General features: G+C 46.1%; 1 protein-coding gene across 16 annotated transcripts in view; it reads left to right on the top strand.

Moving 5' to 3' along the window:
- LOC132589015 (gephyrin) overlaps window positions 1-19,895 on the top strand; it is a 680,040-nt gene that overhangs the window by 596,994 nt on the left and 63,151 nt on the right. For all 16 annotated transcript variants that reach the window (XM_060261532.1, XM_060261538.1, XM_060261529.1 and 13 more), the window contains 6 exons: window positions 2,260-2,352; window positions 9,117-9,172; window positions 11,002-11,121; window positions 11,936-11,994; window positions 12,167-12,320; window positions 18,713-18,834. In XM_060261532.1, the coding sequence (XP_060117515.1) occupies window positions 2,260-2,352; window positions 9,117-9,172; window positions 11,002-11,121; window positions 11,936-11,994; window positions 12,167-12,320; window positions 18,713-18,834 (604 nt within the window). The remainder of the gene's footprint in view (window positions 1-2,259; window positions 2,353-9,116; window positions 9,173-11,001; window positions 11,122-11,935; window positions 11,995-12,166; window positions 12,321-18,712; window positions 18,835-19,895) is intronic.

Genomic DNA, 19,895 nt, shown 5'->3' with positions numbered 1-19,895 from the left:
ATCGACCAGTAGGGTTCTCTGACAGGGTCCAGCAAGTTCTTATGAACAGCAGAAAACCGTCCACCCGCGCTTCCTTTGACAGGAAGTGGCAGAGATTTACCAAGTTTTTAGTTGACCCTTCGGTCTCACCTAGCAGGGTGGGATTGGCGGCAATTTTTGATTTTTTGCTGTCCCTAGTGGATGCGGGCCTGTTTTTCTCCTCCATCAAAGTTTATTTGGCGGCAATATCTGCCTTCCATGATCCGGTGGAGGGGTACTCCGTTTTCGCACACCCTCAGTCCAAGAAATTTTTGAAGGGGTTGTTTAGGCTGCATCCACCGTCAAGATCGCCCCCACGGTTGTGGGACTTGACTTTAGTGCTGGACAAACTAACCCGTCACCTCTTTGAGCCGATGGTGACATGCTCTTTGCAGCTCTTGTCGTGGAAGGCTGCATTTTTGGTTGCCATCACATCAGCACGTCGTGTTGGGGAGCTCACGGCAATGCGGTGTGAGTACCCTTATCTTGTTTTTAGAGTGGCTGGAGTTTTCTTGGCTCCGGACATTAGTTTTCTTCCGAAGGTGGTCTCTCAGTTCCACCTCAATTTAGAAGTTTGGTTGCCCACTTTTTACCCTAGCCCTTCCTCGGGCGAGGAACGTAGGTTGCATGCTCTAGACGTTAAGCGTGCTTTACTGTTTTATTTGAAACATTCAAAGGTGTTTCGTAAGGACAAGCAGCTTTTTGTTTCGTATGCTGCTCCCAAGTTAGGTTCCAGGATTTCATCTCAGAGGCTCTCAAAATGGCTCACTGAGATGATTAAACTCTGTTATTTGTTGGCAAAGAAGCCGCTACCTGGGCCTGTTCATGGACACTCCACAAGAGCGATGGCCACGTCGGTGGCGTTCCTGAGAGGTGTGTCCCTTTCTGATGTCTGCAAGGCTGCCACCTGGTCTTCTCCGCATGCCTTCATGAAGCACTACGCGCTGGACGTGCATGCTCAGCAGAGGACTCGGTTGGGAACTGTGGTGCTGCAAGCTGTTTCTTCCGGTTGAACGTCTTCCCGCCTCCAGGTATGTCTTGCTTGCTAATCTCCCATGGGTGTGAAGCACAGAGACCACGAATAAGATAGACAGGTTGCTTGCCTGTAACTGTAGATCTTCGAGTGGTCATCTGTGCATTCACACTACCCGCCCTCCTTCCCCACTGCTGACGGTCTCCCTCCAGTAGGGGCTTCCGGCCGTCAGGAAGGAACTGGCGGGATCCCCGCGCTGGTGCCAGTGAGCATGTATACTGGGACGCCTGCGCATGCCCATTGGCACCGAGCGCGGAAAAATCCCGGGCGCAGGCACTATCCCATGGGTGTGAATGCACAGATGACCACTCGAAGATCTACAGTTACAGGTAAGCAACCTGTCTTTCCTATGCAGAAACATTTAAGTGTATAATTTGGGGGAGTACAAATACCTTATTTGTTCCTTCGTTCTTTATTTTGTCTTATATTTGCACTAAATCAATAGCATGTACATACAATGAGAGTGAATATTTATTGTTGACCGGTGATTTGATTATTTTCCTATTTTCTCCAGGGGAGCTGAGATCTCCACACTCCATCTGGAGGCTGGCAAGCCTAATTCAGTCATTGTCATACATACAATGTAACCTGCTTTATTCTACATATTCATATTTCTGAATAAATAGACATATGCTTAAAATGTTGCTGTATTGATATACTTGATGCTTTTCACAGAGTATAGAAGCATTATCCCTCTAGTTTTTTTAATCAATCTGTACATCATTAACAAAATTGATTTCAAAAGGTCTAAAATCTCTCCAACTAGTAATGTGTTACTAGTAAGGTACCTATCTAAAGAAAAAAAACCATATTACTGTTCTGCTCACAATTCTGCAATAACATCTAGCACAAAATATTATCTTTTCTAAGTTGGTTTTTAGTGTATTTTTAAAATGGTTTTTCAGGTAATAGATAAATAATTTGTTTCTTAGTTGCCTGCACACAGTCTAGCTATTAAACTATGGGTAAAACACTACCATGATAATCCTTATGCAAACTGGAGATTGATTGAACCACATATCTTACTTCTTTATTTGAATCTTAAGTTTTTCAAATCACTTTATTGATATTTGCAGAAACCAAAAGTTAACGGAGAGGTGTTATCTATAGATGAACTTAATCAGTAGAAACGTGCAGATTTAGTCTTTTTACTCTGAATTTTCTAACAAGGATTTGTTTCTTCTTTCTGTCTCTCCCACCTCTGTTAGATGGAATGGGCAGAGTTCTTGCCCAAGATGTTTATGCAAAAGACAACCTACCACCATTTCCAGCTTCAGTAAAAGATGGTTATGCCGTCAGAGGTAAGTGCTTATGATTTTGCCCATTAAGTTGATTCTTATACATCTAGCTTTATAGTGGATTACTTGCTTATCTAGGCATAACCAGTGTTTCTCCATGGCAGAAGTTTTTTTACTTGCAGATGGTGACTTTCTCATTTCCCCATCCACTGCAGCCCCAAATGTCACCTGAAATTCTGCTCTCAGTCAGCATTTCAGGGGGCATGTAGCACTACAGCAAGAGGGGAGAAACTCACTATCTACAGGCAGAAATTCTGTCTGCAGAAATGCTCTGACAGATCGAAGCTATATGCTGTATAGAGCAGCAAGTCCAATGATGGCCAAAGATCCAAGGATATATTATTTATTTATTAAATTTATGCCATGCCTTTTTTCTCTGGTGGAACTTGGCAGCATGGAAGACATTCCCAAGCAGAGTTCCATCCAAGGATTAATCCAGCACATATCATGTTTAACTTCAGAAACACTGCCAGACTGTGCCTTCAGTCTGTAGTCCTTACTCTAAGCAATCTTACTCAAGCTGTTTTAATATAATTTAAATGGTCTTCAAAAAGTTTGTTATCTGTAGCTCTTATCTGAGATTACAACTGTTATTACTTTCACTGAAGGCTTTATAAATTAGCATCTAAGGTGCTCCAGCTGTTTTGTAACTAATGCATATTCAAGTGTAGCTAGAGTACATAAAGATGGACAGATTCATATTCATCTAAGGTTCATAAGCTTTATTTATACTTGTTCTTATTGTAGTCCAATAAATGTATTAGACTGGAAGTAAATCAGTTTCACTTTTAATTTTGTGGTTCTACTGTTCTGCTATGGTTTCTTTTGCTTTTTTGTCACTGTTAGTAAGGATACTAGTGTGTGAAAAAAATCCAGACATATTCCTTGCATTTTAGAAATGTTGCCAGATGTGTTTGGCAGGGCCCAGTAGAGAGTGGTTCCCCCATATGGCATGACCCTACCAGAATACTTCAGGAGACCCACTGCTGAGCTGCAGGCCATTATAGTGAGAAAACACTGAAAGGAAAGAAGCGATTGGTGTCTACGTTATCGTAAAAATTATCTCTGTACACATTAGGGCCCATCCACATTCTGGTGATAAATAGACTGAGACTATGTGGCAATCAGGCAGGCAATCATCTTGGAAAAGACTTATTTAGAATTAGTCTAAAACTAACTATAGAAAAGTGGGGAAAGAACAAATCTGCCAGCTGATTTTTACTAGGCTATATCAAACAACTGTGCTAGGAAAATAATAACTCTCAAATATACGAAGTATCAAAAATTCATTCACAAATACACAAAGTACAAATAACACTGACAAGCACAGCACCAAAATGTAAGTGCAATATATATATATATATATATATATATGGCTCCAAAATTCTCCTTAATCACTAAATTGTAAACATCTGTCCATTATTCAGAGGCGTATTAGGAGTCCATACAAAACAGTCAACTTGAAGGGTATAATTGTCCTTCACGTGCTACCTGTCCTATAATTGTCCTGTCACGTTTCGTTGTATAATAGCTTCTTCCAAAAGCCAAAATACTTACTATCTGTATCTGAACTCAAATTCTACATGCCAGTCTCTTTTAGCATTCTCTTTCCAAGGCAGCGGCTTGATTTTTACTGGCAGTAGCCAACTGGGAGGGGGAAGGTGTGTGTGGAAAGCTAGTCTTTGAAAAATTACATTGCATTTCACTGAATGTCACTATCTCCATACAGATTAGTGAATGAAAATACATGTTCTTATTTGAGACTTGAGGGTTCTGAGAGTTTCCATAATGACTGTGCCAAAACAGGCCACCATCACCCTCCACACACACCTCATTCTGCCATTGGCTTTGCAGAATTTAACTAACTGGATCAGGTCCCAAGCCGTTAGTCTTTAATGAGTTTCTTCTACTAACCATCCCCCAAAATAAGATTCCTTTAACCACCACAATTCCCAGACTATTTTAAAGAGATGCCTGATTAGTTTTCTGGAATCTAAATTCTCTATTTTTGTCTTTTAAAATTCTTAAAATTAAGACACCTCCCCATGCCTTTCATCACCACATATTCCAAATTATCTGGGACATAGGGAGAAGCCCTGAAAATCTTGCTTGTTAGAGTTCAGATCCAAGCAGGAGACTCTCTCTTTGTAGATTGGTAAGCAGAGGCCAAATTAGGCTTTTATATGGGTACAGAAAGATAATCATAAACTTATACCATAAAAAAATAATTATTATCATTTAGAGGTAGTATCATTGGTTACAAAAAAAAGGAAAGTATGTAAGCAAAAATTATTTCACAAATGGGCAAGAGAAAATAAAATAAGTGGTAAACATCATCCCCTCTGCCCCTTTATGATGGTGTGTTCTTTAGGCAGAATAGACTTCTGTTTTATTCTTTTTCACTTATAGACTTTCTCATTGAAGTTCCTTATTTTGGCCTCTTTATCCAAGCTATTTCTGGCTATTACAAGCCAAGTTTCTCTTCTTACTTAAAGCTTTCCCATTCTAAAATTGTCTTCCTCTTTTTTTCTGAAAGTTTCCCTTTTAAGTACTTTCAAATCCCTTCTGTCCTACCAGATGGAAAATTACTAGGTTATCTGTAGGACCATCTATATGTTATGATTTTAATGTACTGTGTCTCTGTACCCTAACTTGACTTTGTATCTGACATTCAAACATCAGTGGCAAGCTACTTGCTGGGAAGTAATTTTCCAACTCATGCAGGGTCCTAGTTTGGACTGGGACCATGGCTGACAGGGAGACATGTGACTGACTGGTTCAAAGTCAGGTCAAGGAGCCAAGATACAACTGGCTAAAAATCATAACATTGTAGCTTGGCCCAAGGAACTTGTAATAAGTCCATTGCTTGTGAGTTCTGAGGTACTCTAGGGCCTCGGGGGGAGGAAGCTAGGGCACAAAATTCCCAGGCCCAAGTTACCTGGAGGACCCCTGAAGCCAGCATCAGGCTACCCGCAGAATGTGTCTGATTAATTTCACTTCTAATGCAGTTCTGCACTACAGCTACTAGAAGCACAGGGAAAACAGAGCACAATCATAGAATCATAGAGTTGGAAGGGACCTCCAGGGTCATCTAGTTCAACCCCCTGCACAATGCAGGAAACCCACAAATACCTACCCCAAATTCACAGGATCTTCATTGCTATCAGATGGCCATCTAGCCTCTGTTTAAAAACCTCCAAGGACAGAGAGCCCACCACCTCCCGAGGAAGCCTGTTCCACTGAGGAATCGCTCTAACAGTCAGGAAGTTCTTCCTAATGTTGAGCCGGAAACTCTTTTGGTTTAATTTCAACCCATTGGTTCTGGTCCTACCTTCTGGGGCCACAGAAAATTCCACAGCATCCTCTAGATCAGAGGCCCTCAACTTTTTTTATCCCAGGGACCGGCCCCAGAGCCAGCAGCTGCCCCCCCCCCGCGGCGCCGCCTCCTCCTCCTCCCCCCGTTTCCTCCTCCCTCCTCTGCCCTAGCCCCCACAGCCTTGCCGCCCGTCCCCACGTAGCCTCACCACCTCCTGTTTTTACCACTTTAAGGCCAGGGAAGGTAAAGCGCCTTCCAGACCGACCTCCCCCCCCCCATCGATCAGCTGATCCAATCGGCCGGAAAAATACGGCAGCGCAGCTGTTTCAGCGGTCGCTTGCCGCTGCTGCTGCAGGTTTCCCTGCTGATTGGATCAGCTGATCAGCAGGGGGCGGGGGAGGTCGGCCAGGAAAGCACTTCATGGCACCTTCCCTGTCCTTAAAGTGGTATAAACGGGGGACAGTGAGGCTGAGTGCGGTGACGACGAGGCTGCGCTGGTGGGGTGGGCAGGCGGCTGCACAGCCAACTCAGAAACAGGCCACAGACCGGGGCCAGTCTGTGGCCCAGGGGTTGGGGACCCCTTCTCTAGATGACAGCCCTTCAAGTAGTTGAAGATGGTGATCATATCACCTCTCAGGCACTGCCTCTCCAGGCTAAACATGCCCAGCTCCTTCAACCTCTCCTCATAGGACTTGGTCTCTAGACCCCTCACCATCTTCGTCACCCTCCTCTGGACCTGTTCCAGCTTGTCTATATCCTTCTTAAAATGTGGTGTCCAAAACTAAACAGAATACTCCAGGTGAGGTCTTACCAGAGCAGAGTAAAGCGATACCATCACATCACGTGATCTGGACACCATACTTCTGTTGATGCAGCCCAAAATTGCATTTGCCTTTTTTAGCCACTGCATCACACTGTTGACTCATGTTCAGCGTATGATCCACTAAGACCCCTAGATCCTTTTCACACATACTATAACTATGCATGGGATTTTTCCTACCGAATTGCAGAACTTTACATTTATCCCTGTTAAAATTCATTTTATTGGTTTTAGCCTAGTTTTCCAGGCTGTCAAGGTCGTCCTGTATCCTGTTTCTGTCTTCTACTGTATTTGCAACCCCTCCCAATTTAGTATCAATAAAGAGTAGTAGCTCTGCTTTTGGCTTCCTGTGCCTTTCTGCAAAGTTTACAGCTCTTTCATCTTATTTATGGAAAAGCAGGAGAAAATGCTGAAACACCTTAAGAAATCAGCAGCAATTCCATCCCTTCTGCTTGCTAGCAGGAGCCGGGGGGTGGGGGAGAAAAAGCTGTCTTGGAAAGAATGTCCCACAGTAGCCATTGGCAATGAGTTGCTTCAGGAGGACAGCATTGCTCCTTCATTTTCCAGTGCCTTGGTACAAACCTCCACAATGGCAACCTTTGTGTCTTCTTCAGCTGCCACTCTCTTCTAGAGCTGCCAACCTCCAGGTGGTGGCTGGTGATCTGCTACTACAGCTGATCTCCAGGTGATACAGATCAGTTCATCTGGAGAAAAAGACCACTTTGAAAGTCAGAACCTATGGTATTATACCCACTGAAGTCCCTCCCCTTCCCCTCCTCAGGCTCCACACCCAAAATCTCCAGGTATTTCCCAATCTGGGGCTGGCAGCCCTATTCTTCTCACCCACCAAAGCACTGGCAGGGACTGGGAGTGGACAGCAGGCTCTTTCTCACTCCAAAGCACCCATAGCAGTTGGGCCCGTCAGTAGGCCACCTGCAGTTCATGCACGCTAGCACCTCTCACTCCCCCAACTATACAAGGCCAGAAAGCCCTTGAAAGTACCAGCACTGAAAGAGTGCTTCCCTAGCACCTCCACTGGCCTTGGCCATGAGAAAAGATCCCCAAGGCAGCAGAGGGGGCAATGTGAAGGCTCATTAGCTTTCAGAGGGTAGCTCTCCCCTTCACTTCCCTCAATTATCAATGGGGCTTCACTCCAACTCTCTGCCTTTATTATTCAGAAAGTGCCGAAGCACATTAAATAGCATCTGAATGAAAAAAGTGCAAAAAAAGAACACACAATAGACAAAGGGACTACAATTCCTTCTCCCCCTCTATACTTTTTCCATACCCTGGAAGAGCTGCAGGTACCAGTTGCATTTTTCTGAGGACCCTGGCTGTTATTCCTCAGATCCCAGGACCAGCCACTGCAACTTTTCCTCTAGACCTGGCAGGCCCCAAGACTTGCATTCAATGTAGACGCTCTGTCCTCTTTCACCATTCCAACTTTGCTTCAGACTTCATAGCTTCAGACAAAGAAAAAACAGTTCAGTAGCACCTTAAAGACTTAAAATTTATGGTCAAGTGAACAAATTGTGTTGGTTTGTAAGGTGCTACTGGACTTTTATACTTTCCTGTTGCTACAGACAAACTGACACAGCTACCCATCTTGATCTGTCTCCATGGAAGATAAATAAGAGAGGGAGTGGTCAGGGGAAGGCACAACCTATTCTGACCCAGTCTCTGCCAGGCTGTTCCAATGGTAGGATTTTCAATGACTCTTGGGAAGGTCATATCCAGACTAAGATTCTCAGAACAAGCCACCCCTGAAGCTCATGAGGGGACATGCCAGGGGGTTTTCGGTAACCAACCCAACTTGCACTATCAGAGGGTTTATTTTATGTCACGCTTTAGGAATCTGTGTTGTTGGTTTTTTTAAAGCAAAAATAAATAATAGTGTTTTTCCAACAGACACATTTTGAAAGGTCATGGCGTAAATGATCAGTCAATTAAAAAAAGAGAGAGAATGCTCAGAAACTGAAACAACGCAGTAAATGCTTTTTACTTCTTAAAGCCAAACTCTAAATAAATAAAACTTGTAAAAAAGTTTGTGCTACGAAATCTTAAAATGGAATTGAGGGGAGGAGGTTAACAGAGTTTGGGAGCACTTGCACCCTGTTGCATAAATCCAGTTATGATTACTGCATTATGTTGCAACCAGTACTCCCTCTAAGCTGTAGAGTCTTGTGAGCAAAACTTCTACTTCATGAGCTGGCATTCAAGTTGTGAGCTACTGCATACATTAGTTTGCTCTGGGGCCACTGTTTCTGAGCTAAAACAAAAATGTGTAAGCCAGAAGCTAAAAAACTGTGAGCTAGCTCACACTAACTCAGCTTAGAGGGAACAATGGTTGCAACTTGTGAAAATGCTCAAATTTGGAAGCAAAAACATCCGCATTGTTTTATTTATTTTCTTTTAGTTATTTAAAACATTTATGAGTCACCTTTTCTCCCAGTTCAGGGTTTCCAAGGCAGCAAACATTAAAGCAAAACATTAAGAGCATTTAAAAATTAAATGAAACATAGTACAAACACATAAAAATATAAAAACATATAGTAGAATGAGTATAATAATAGCAATAATTCTATGATTTGTCTACAATTATAATTACCTTGCTGCTGTGTTATTTCACAGCTGCTGATGGACCTGGGGATCGTTTCATCATTGGGGAATCCCAAGCTGGTGAGCAAGTGAGTGCAATATGTTTTCCTTGTGATAATTTTAATATCAGAGGCATTTCTTCATTTGTCATGAACATAGTGGGTTGGGTCTGAAGGTTCCCTTCTGCTAACTGAGGAAACTTCCTTTGGTGGAGGACAATTCCTCTCTTAAAAGAAGGAAATCCTTAGATCCAACCCAGTCACATCATATATGGGAAAAAAATGCAGTTAGGCTAGGTCACTACTAAACAAAGAAAAGTTGTGTCAGTTACTTATGTAGAATACCACAAATGACAGAGGTTTATATTGTAAGATTACATAGTGAGTGATAGTATGGTATAGTGGTTAAGAGTGGTGAACTCTTATCTGGAGAACTGGATTTGATTCCGCACTCCTCCACATGAAGCCAGCCAGGTGACCTTGGGTCAGTTACAGTTCTCTCAGCCCCATCTACCTCACAGCGTGTCTGTTGTGGGAAGAGGAAGGTAGGATTATTGTAAGCCACTCTGAGACTCCTTAGGGTGCACACACCAAAGCAGCAACCCACATGGTGCCTTCAGGACAAAGGCTGCTGCTCCAATGATAGACTGGGACTGGACCTTTAACAGCCCACTGACTGATGATTAGGTGGAAAGCAGCCTTGAGCCACAAGTGGGAAACAAGGAGAAGAGTCACTGCTGGAATGTGGACATGGCAGCAGCTTCTCCCAGAAATTGCTTAGATCCTGTGAGAGTTCCAGAGGGGTGGAACATCTAAAGGAACTGGCCTCAGGACAGGTAGGGCTGCTAAGTCTCCTGGGACCTGGAGATCTTCTGCTTTTACAACTGATCTCCAGCTGGCAGATATCAGCTCTCCTGGAGAAAATGGCTGCTTTGGAGGGTGGCCTCTATGGCATTGTACCATGCTGAGGCCCCTCCCCTTCCCAAACCCCACCCTCTCCACCCTCAAAGTCTCCAGGTATTTTCCAACCCAGACCTGGCAACCCTAAGGACAGGACAGGGGTGGCCAGACTTGCTTAACGTAAAAGCCACATTGCATAAACATCAGATGTTTGAGACCCACAAGACATGAAATCAGATGTTTGAGAAGCAGGCAGGCAGGAAGGAAGGAAAACAGATGGGGGAGAGAGGGAAAAGTGAAAAGAAAACTTTAACTTTAAATGCATTCTCCAAGCCACCAGCTAGATTCGCTTGGAGAAGTGATTTAAAGAGAGAAATGCCTTTGAGAGCCACACAATATGTGTGAAAGAGCCACAGTTTGGCCACCCCTGGGACAAGCCCTTCATAAAGCAGAGGGAAATTGGCTGAGGAGAACATACTGACTCTTGCTCAAGTTGAAAGGAGCAGAGTTAGGAGAGAGGTACACTCTCAGTCTGAGACCTGTGGGATGATATATAGTGCTCCTGCTGGTTAGAATCTGCCAGACTCAGGTAGTTCTTTTATAGCCTCTATGAGTTAATTATACTATATAGCCAAAATTGCCTTGTGAGAATGCCAATAAGGCCTATTCACTCATTGAGTAACACATAATGATAGTACAGTCACTAACTGGAAATAGCATTTAACTGTTGAAGCATTTAACTGGTGTGCACATAGCTGGTTTAATAAAATGGCTTTGTTTGATATATGAATGGAACCGTTTTTGTCTGTATGTATCTATGAGAAAGCCTTAGACACAGGATGGCTGAACAGGTGTTATTTTGTCTAGCATGTGACTAGTGCTAATTGCAATGTGTTAAGAAAATTAGTATCTGTATTTCAAAGGTTATTTTTAACATTGCTAATTATTTCTGCAGTGTCATGCAGCTCTCAGATTTCCTCTCTTTTAAAAATTAGTTGATCTTGAGTGATATTTTTCAGCCGACTCAGACTGTGATGCCTGGTCAGGTAATGCGAGTTACAACTGGTGCTCCAATACCCTGTGGTGCTGATGCTGTGGTGCAAGTAGAAGACACAGAACTCATCAGGGAATCAGATGATGTGAGTGATAATAAAATGGTACATGGTAACATCACTATAGGAGGCATTCTATAGTCCCAGCTGTGTGGCTGTATACACTCCAGCAATACATATTTGAAACACAGAACACTGTACACGTGTTACAGTTTCTGCCACCTAAATTGAATTGGTATAATTTGTTTTTCATTGGGTTGAGGGAGAGAATGATAGGGATCAGCATGTGTAGCAGGAGAGAATATTTGGAAAGAGATGTGGAGCTTTTAGGAGACAGCTGGAGTTGTATAACTGTAAATGCTGCAACACTTAACATGACTTACACAGATCTCATTCCAGAGTGCTAAATAAAGATTTAGCTTAAGAGAAACTGTTTCCTTCCTTCAAGACCTTCTTAAAACATTTTATTTGAAATGTTAATATTTGTAAATGTATTGAAATGTAATTGATTAATAAATCAGTTTACAACTATACAGCTGTACTATATCATTTGTGGAAGGAGGTACATATACACATGCGTGCATTTTGTCATTACTTTTTATGACTACTGAACTGGGTCACAAGCAGTTATGTCAGGAATACAACCCCCTGCTCACTTTTAAAAATACAGAAGATGTACTACAATGGAGAATGAATCATCTTTCTCCTGCATTGTGGACTTAGGACCATTCTTTTCAACAGATTTTTGAAAGTCAGTTATATTTGGATCTAATAACATGCTTTGTAGAGATTATACAATAACAAAATTTGAAATTCATTCATACACAATGCAGTCTAATAATAAAATAGCAGCTATGTAATAATTAGTAAGAAATTATGTTTACTGTTTCTTTAAATGCAGGGCACTGAAGAACTTGAGGTGCGTATTCTGGTGCAGGCTCGACCAGGCCAAGATATCAGGTTAGTGAATTGCTTGTTGTCACCCTTACACTTGTTTTGAAAATAAGGATAACAGTCAGTTGAATGTGGTTTGGTATGAATAGGTTTTGAAATCTCATCTTGTTAGTTGTTTGATAACGGTCTATTAACTTGAATACATTTCAATTGTATTCCATTTTGTGTGCATTTTCAGACCTATAGGACATGACATTAAAAGAGGTGAATGTGTGTTGGCCAAGGGAACACACATGGGCCCATCAGAAATAGGTCTCCTAGCAACTGTTGGGGTAACAGAAGTTGAAGTTAATAAGTTTCCAGTGGTTGCAGTCATGTCCACAGGGAATGAGGTAATAAAATATTGCTATCCAAACATTTACAAGTCTTCTACAAGCATGATAGTACTTATTTCTTTATTACATTTATATCCATCCTCTTTTTTTGAGGAACTAAAGGTAGCGTGCTTTAGATATTTAAGCAATCTCACATCCAGACCCTGACTAGGCGATAGCAGTTAGCTAAAGCAGGGTTGTTGCAACATGTGCTTTCAGGTCATGTCCTGGAAATGATTGTGGTTTGACTACTGTTATTTTATATAGACTGTTTCCAATATTACTGATACCTTTTTTCCAAAAAAATCAGAGCTATTTTTATAGGGATAAATCACAAATTTTCCTCTCTAAAGTTGGATTGTTCTTCAGATTGCAAGGGCAAACCAGTGAGCACTCCAGTGGGGTTTACACTTTTGTTTTTTGATTTTTCCCCTTGTAGAGTATTGGAATCAGCACAGCGCCGCGCAACCCGAGCCGCCCGCGGGTCGCCTTGCGCAGCGCGGGAAAGCCACCCCAATCAGCTCCAAGGGCGGGAAGCTCAACTGGCCAGGATTGGGCTGGCCAGCAAAGGGGATGTTCCGGGATGTTTGTATATATTAGCGGACCCGACCGCGTGTTAACCAGTTCGGTAGTGTGCTAGCTATTAAATACTTATGCCTTCACCACGACTCGTCTCTCAGTACACTACACTGGCGACGAAGGTGGGATCTAGCTAGGCCAGGCCACCCCGCGGGGAACCAGCCCTGGCCGGAGACGAGGAAGGTGAGAGACCGACGACCGAGCAGCCCGCCGCCACCATGGCGAACTCTAGCGTAACGACGGGCCACCTTGCTGAATTCAACCCAGAGCACCCCGAGAGATGGGAGACCTACACCGAACGGGTCGAGTGCTACCTGAGGGCGAACTTGATCACTGATGATGACCGGAAGAGAGACGTCCTGCTGAGCGTCTGTGGGGAAGAGACTTTCGAAATCGCACGAAACCTCTCCGCTCCAGAAAGGCTGACCGAGAGATCCTACGGGGAGATCGTGAGACTCCTCACGGGCCACTTTGCGCCCCAACCCTCCATCGTCGCCCGCCGATTCCTCTTCCACAAGAGGGACCAGAAGTCGGGGGAGACAGCGGCGGTCTACCTGGCGGCACTTCGGCAAATCGCCGGGAACTGCAGTTTTGATAAGAGGGACGAAGCCCTGAGGGACCGTTTCGTCTGGGGCCTCCGAGACGAACGGCTGCAACAGAAGCTCTTCGCAAAAGAAGAGCTCACCCTACAACAAGCCTTCAACGAGGCGACGGCGTTTGAGAGGGCCACCAAGGCGTACGGCCAGCAACGCGGGGAGGCAGTACACCAGGGTGAAGCAGAGCCAGAGGTCCGAGCAGAGGGAGACGCGTTCCAGCTCCGACGACCGCAAAGAACCGACACACGGGCCCCCGCGAGGCCACGAGCAACGGAGAGGCCCACCGCCACCACCGGTTCCAGGTGCGCCAGCTGCGGCGACCCCCACGAGCGAAGGGACTGCCCGTACCGCCACCTGGACTGCCGCAGCTGTGGGAAGACGGGCCACATCGCCCGGGCTTGCCGGGCCAAAAACAGCCGCCGCCAACCGTCAGCGCATCACGACTCCTTGGATGCCTACACGACGGCTTCCACCAGTCTACAGGTACTGAACCTGCCCCTTGCAGCCCCCGACAAGGTCAAAATGTCGGTCCTGATCGAGGGCGCCCCATGCCTCATGGAAGTAGACTCGGGTTCCTCCATCTCGATCATTTCGGAGGAAACCCTCAAGAGACTATGCCCCCGCCGCCGCCTCCATACGAGGCCAGCGGACTTCGTATTAAGGGATTTTCAAAAAAACCCGGTACACATCGTGGGGTGGGCCCGGGTGAATGTGGAACGAGGGAGTTTTAGAGGACCCCTAGACATCCTGGTGGTCAAGCGCCAACTGACCACACTCCTAGGGCTGGCTTGGTTCCAGCCTCTGGGAATCCAGCTAGTGGGGGTAGACCACATGCGGACCAGCAATTTCGACGGGGTCTGCCGGGAGTTCCCAGAGGTCTTCGACGGGTCCCTGGGGAGCTACAAGGGGCCGCCCATCACCCTACCGATCGACCCAACGGTCCGGCCCATAAGGCTCAAGGCGAGACGCGTCCCGTTCGCCCTAAAACCGAAAATAGAGGCGGAACTGGACCGCCTCACGGCCCAAGGCGTCCTAGAGCCAGTCACATACGCCGACTGGGAGACCCCTATAGTGACACCCGTAAAACCCAACGGGGAGGTGAGGATCTGCGCTGATTACAAGTGCACGATCAACAAGGCTCTACAGGACAATCCCTACCCAGTCCCGGTGGTCAGCCATGTCCTCGCAGCGCTAGCCGGGGCGAAGGTTTTTGGGAAGCTGGACTTAGCTCAGGCATACCAGCAACTGCCGGTCGACGCTAAGACAGCAGAGGCACAGACAATCGTGACCCACAGGGGGGCGTTCAGGGTTAAACGGCTGCAGTTCGGGGTGAGCGTGGCTCCGGGGATTTTCCAAAGCATAATGGACTCTCTCCTTAAAGGGATCCCCGGAGTCCAGCCCTTCTTCGACGACGTTTTGATCGCCGCCCCCACCGAAGGAGAGTTCAGCCGCCGCCTGCGAGAGGTCCTCCGACGGTTCCAGGCGGCGGGGCTGAAGGTGAAAAAGGAAAAATGCTTGTTGGGTGTTCCGCGAGTGGAGTTCCTGGGCTTCGCAGTGGACGCAGCGGGAATCCACCCAACCGCGGACAAGACCAAGGCCATTGTCCAGGCCCCTGCCCCCAAATGCAAAGCAGAACTACAGAGTTTTCTCGGATTGTTGAATTTTTACCACTCATTCCTGCCGCACAAAGCCGCGGTGGCGGAACCATTACACCGTTTGCTCGATAAACAAGCCCCATGGGTCTGGGGAAAGCGCCAAGCCGCGGCGTTCCAGGCGGTCAAAGACCTCTTAGTCTCAAACGCGGTTCTTCATCACTACGATGAAAACCTTCCCCTGATCCTGGCTTGCGACGCCTCTCCCTACGGGGTGGGAGCGGTCCTGGGGCACCAACTCCCGGACGGGAGGGAAGTGCCGGTCGCCTATTACTCCAGGACTCTGTCCCCAGCCGAGAGGAACTACGCCCAGATCGATAAAGAGGCCCTGGCGATCGTGGCGGGAGTCCACAAGTTCAACGACTACCTCTACGGTAGGCGCTTCACCATTGCCACGGACCACAAGCCACTCCTCGGCCTCCTAGCCCCCGACCGGCAAACCCCCCAAATCCTTTCACAGAGGGTTTTACGGTGGAACCAGTTCCTGAACTCGTACACCTACACGTTGGTCCACCGCCCAGGGAAAGCAATGGGGCACGCCGATGCCCTCAGCCGCCTGCCGCTGCCCGCCACAGACCCAGATCCCGCCCCGGCCCACGGGGTGATGCTTATAGAGTCCCTCCCCGAGCGCCCACTACACGCCGAAGAGGTGGCTCGAGCTACGGGCAGAGACCGCATCCTAGCGCGGGTCAGGGACTGGGTGGGAAGGGGGTGGCCAGCGGGCAAGGTGGAAGATGCATTCAGGCCATTCACGTCCAGGAAGGACGAGCTATCGACCCACAAGGGGTGCATACTCTGGGGGAGCCGGGTGGTGGTTCCCCCCCCCTTGCGCAGACAGGTGTTGGAAGATCTCCACGAGACCCACCCGGGCATCGTGAGGATGAAAGCCCTGGCCCGGAGTTACGTGTGGTGGCCAGGCATGGACGAGGAAATAGAGGGGTGGGTTAGGAGGTGCCAACCCTGCCAGGAGTCCAGGCCCAATCCGCCGTCCGCCCCGGTCCACAGGTGGGAGTCAAACGGGCGGCCGTGGTCCCGCCTCCATTTAGACTTCGCGGGGCCGCATCAGGGGCAACTCTTCTTTATACTGGTAGATGCTCACACAAAATGGTTGGAGGTGATCCCGGTCACCTCGACCTCCACCGCAGCAGCCGTCCGGGCGCTCAGAAGGGTTCTCTGCACACACGGGATCCCTGACACCCTAGTGACGGACAACGGCACGGCCTTCACCTCCCGGGAATTCCGAGAGTTCACCGAGAGGTACCTGATAAGGCACATAAGATCCGCTCCCTTCCATCCAGCCACCAACGGCCAGGCGGAGCGGATGGTGCGGACCACCAAGGAAGCCCTAGGGCGCATTGTCCAGGGGGATTGGGACCACCGCCTCTCCGCGTTCCTGTTCCACAACAGGATCACCCCAAACCCCACAACTGGTTTCAGCCCCGCCGAGCTGCTCATGGGGAGGAAACTGACCACCCGGTTAGATAGGCTCCACCCGGACAGGGCGCCGGAGGTCCGCGGGTCCCCCGAGGTTCGCGAGGCAGTAAGGGGATTCTTTCCGGGCGACCCGGTGTACGCGAAAAACTTCGCAAGCGGCCCGGAGTGGGTAGCCGGGAGGGTCCTGAGAGTAACCGGCTCCCGATCCTACGAAGTGACCACAGCAGGGGGCCAAGTACTGCGGCGACACATCGATCAGCTGCGCCGCCGCACCCTGCCCGAAGAGCCGGAGGCAGCCGGGATCAGGGAACTGCCGGAAACGGAGTCCCCAGAAGGGGCCCCGCAGACTCAAGAACAGCCCATATACGAGGTCCCCGGGGCCGCGGAACCCGTACCAGAGCCGCTACCCGACCCGGACCATCCACCGCCAGAAACGGAGCCACCCGCAGCTGGGTCGGGCTCCACACCAATAGCAACCCCGAGGAGATCAACCCGGGAACGCAGGGCACCAACGTACCTACAGGATTATGTAGTTTAAACTAGGAGGGGAGGAGTGTAGAGTATTGGAATCAGCACAGCGCCGCGCAACCCGAGCCGCCCGCGGGTCGCCTTGCGCAGCGCGGGAAAGCCACCCCAATCAGCTCCAAGGGCGGGAAGCTCAACTGGCCAGGATTGGGCTGGCCAGCAAAGGGGATGTTCCGGGATGTTTGTATATATTAGCGGACCCGACCGCGTGTTAACCAGTTCGGTAGTGTGCTAGCTATTAAATACTTATGCCTTCACCACGACTCGTCTCTCAGTACACTACACCCCTCTTGTTCAAATAAACCAAAACACCGGAGATTTTTTTTTGTTGTTCCATAGGTGCACATATTTGTGATCTCAAGATTCTGAGGTTCTAGAGAAGGCTCACCTGGGCACTGCAAAACAGAACACACACAAATAAATAGAAATCTCTTCCAAATCGCTTCCAAATTACTCAAACTAGAAAGTGTCTTTTTCAAATTTTTCAGCATATAAGTGGCTAGTTTTGAAGAGGCTTTTGTTTTTTATTGTATAAGTCCACAACTGTGTTCTGCCGTACCATAGAAACAAAATATAATAAAATTATGTTCCTAATGTGCTTGTTGCATGCTGAAATTCTTACATATTAAATATTTCAACAAAGCGCTGGTTTTGAAAGTGTTGTCTTTCATACTGTAACATGGGGATGAACAGATCAGTGGCTCAGAAGCTGATGCTGACTAGGAAGAGATAAAATTCACTGTGCAGAGATTTGGACTGTTTTTAAATAGGAACACTTAATTTGCTATGTATATAGATTTAAAAGTGAAAATGTAGAAAAATGATGAATGGAGCTTGCTTGGATTTTGAAGGAGAACAAGAAAGACAATGAGAAAGGATAAACATTTATACTCAGAAAAAAACTACAGTATTTACATCATTGACAAAACTGCTTGTTAAGTAAAGGTTCAGCCTTCATCCTTTCCTCTGTTTTTCTCCTTGCTTTTGGTTCTGCTAGACAGCAGCAGGCACCTGGTTTTAAGAGAATACCAATTCAGTATGTAACAGTTCACTGAAGTAGCCCAAACCTTAGGCCTTGATTTTAATTTCTGGAAAATACTGCAGCCTAAATTTTTTGTAAATCTCTCAAGAGAGAGAAATTATAGTCAGCCACCAATGAGCAGCATGCCTTTTTCATAGGGATTACATACACATATTCATACATATATGTTATAGTCAAGTATATTATCTCAGATAAACAGTTACTGTGGAATGTAACAGCAGAAATAATAATCATGATCCAAGATACTAACACTGTAATCTTACCAGAGTTATTCTAGTCAAAGCCCATTTATTCCAGTGAGTTTAAAATAGGGCAACTGTGCATATGATTGCGTTGTTAATATCATATGTTCCTAAATTTTAACATTGTTTCAAATAAGCTATTTTCTAGTATAGTGTATAGCAAATAAACCATAATACTACATTAAAGCTCTTCCTGATTAAATGAATTTAAAAATTAAAATGACTAGCATTTTGTTTCCTAAATTCAGCTGAAATTTGAACATGTACAGAATAGATGCCTTTATGTTTCATTAGCTCTGGTTGAATATTGAAGCATTTTATTTTATGATTGCATGTATAGCTACTGAATCCTGAAGATGACTTGTTACCAGGAAAGATTAGAGACAGTAATCGTTCAACCCTTCTAGCAACAATTCAAGAACATGGGTACCCAACAATCAACCTGGGAATTGTGGGAGATAAGTATGTACTGCATTTTCATATTTATTTTTATTTGCTTGCCAAAAGGTTATCATTTTTATTTATCTGACAGGTTTGTCACCTTTGTGCAAAAGGTAATAGCCTATTTTCGAAAGGCACACAGGTATATTAGTAGCCATTTGTGTCCACTATTTGACCAGTCAGTTCTTCTTGCAGTGTTGGCCTTTTATAGACAGAAGTTGTTTTCACTATAAATTTTCTCAGCTAACTTTTATGGTAACTAGTTTATATCCACCAGAAATTTCTCCTGCTGGAAGGGATTTCTGTCCACAGAGTGCAACTTCCCTACCTCTCTCCACCCACTGCAGCACAAAAATGCCACTCAAAATGCTGTTTCTGAAGCCCCTGGCCCAGATAGACCAAGCTAGCCTGATCTCATCAGATCTCAGAAGCTAACAGGATTGGCCCTAGTTAATATTTGGATGGGAGACCACCAGTGTTCCCTCTAAGCTGCTTCTTATGCTATGGATTACTTTTTGTCTAGCAACTTAGACTCCTTGTGAGCAAAAATTCTACTTTGTGCGTTACAAGTACGAAAATTGTGAGCTACTGGCATTAACGTTGTGAGCTACTGCATAAATTTGGGTGCTCTGAGGTCATCCTTCCTGAGCTAAGACAAAAATGTGTGAGCTGGAGGCTAAAAATTTGTGAGCTATCTCACACTAACTCAGCTTAGAGGGAACACTGGAGACCACCAAGGAATATTAGGTTGTGACATAGAGTTGGGCAATGGCAAACCACCTCTGAACATCTCTTGCCTTGAAAACCCCATGGGGTTGCCATTAGTCTGTGACTTGACTTGGGGGGGAGCCTTTTCAAGGGCTGCCTCTGAAGAATGTTCAAAAGCTACTGTTGATGCAAAATGTAGTTTTAAAATACCTGTACTGGCTGCTGGCTAGTGTCCATGCACAATTCAAAGTGACAGTCATGAGAAAGCCGTTATCACATATAGTGAAGGCAGAGACAGGCTATCAAGCCACTTCTCTGAATGTCCTCCGTGCCCCAGTAGGAGCTGCCAGAGGTCACCATTACTTCCATGCATG

Source organism: Heteronotia binoei, chromosome 21, assembly GCF_032191835.1.
Source record: "Heteronotia binoei isolate CCM8104 ecotype False Entrance Well chromosome 21, APGP_CSIRO_Hbin_v1, whole genome shotgun sequence".
NCBI lineage: Eukaryota > Metazoa > Chordata > Lepidosauria > Squamata > Gekkonidae > Heteronotia > Heteronotia binoei.
This window is presented reverse-complemented; position numbering and strand designations above follow the sequence as displayed.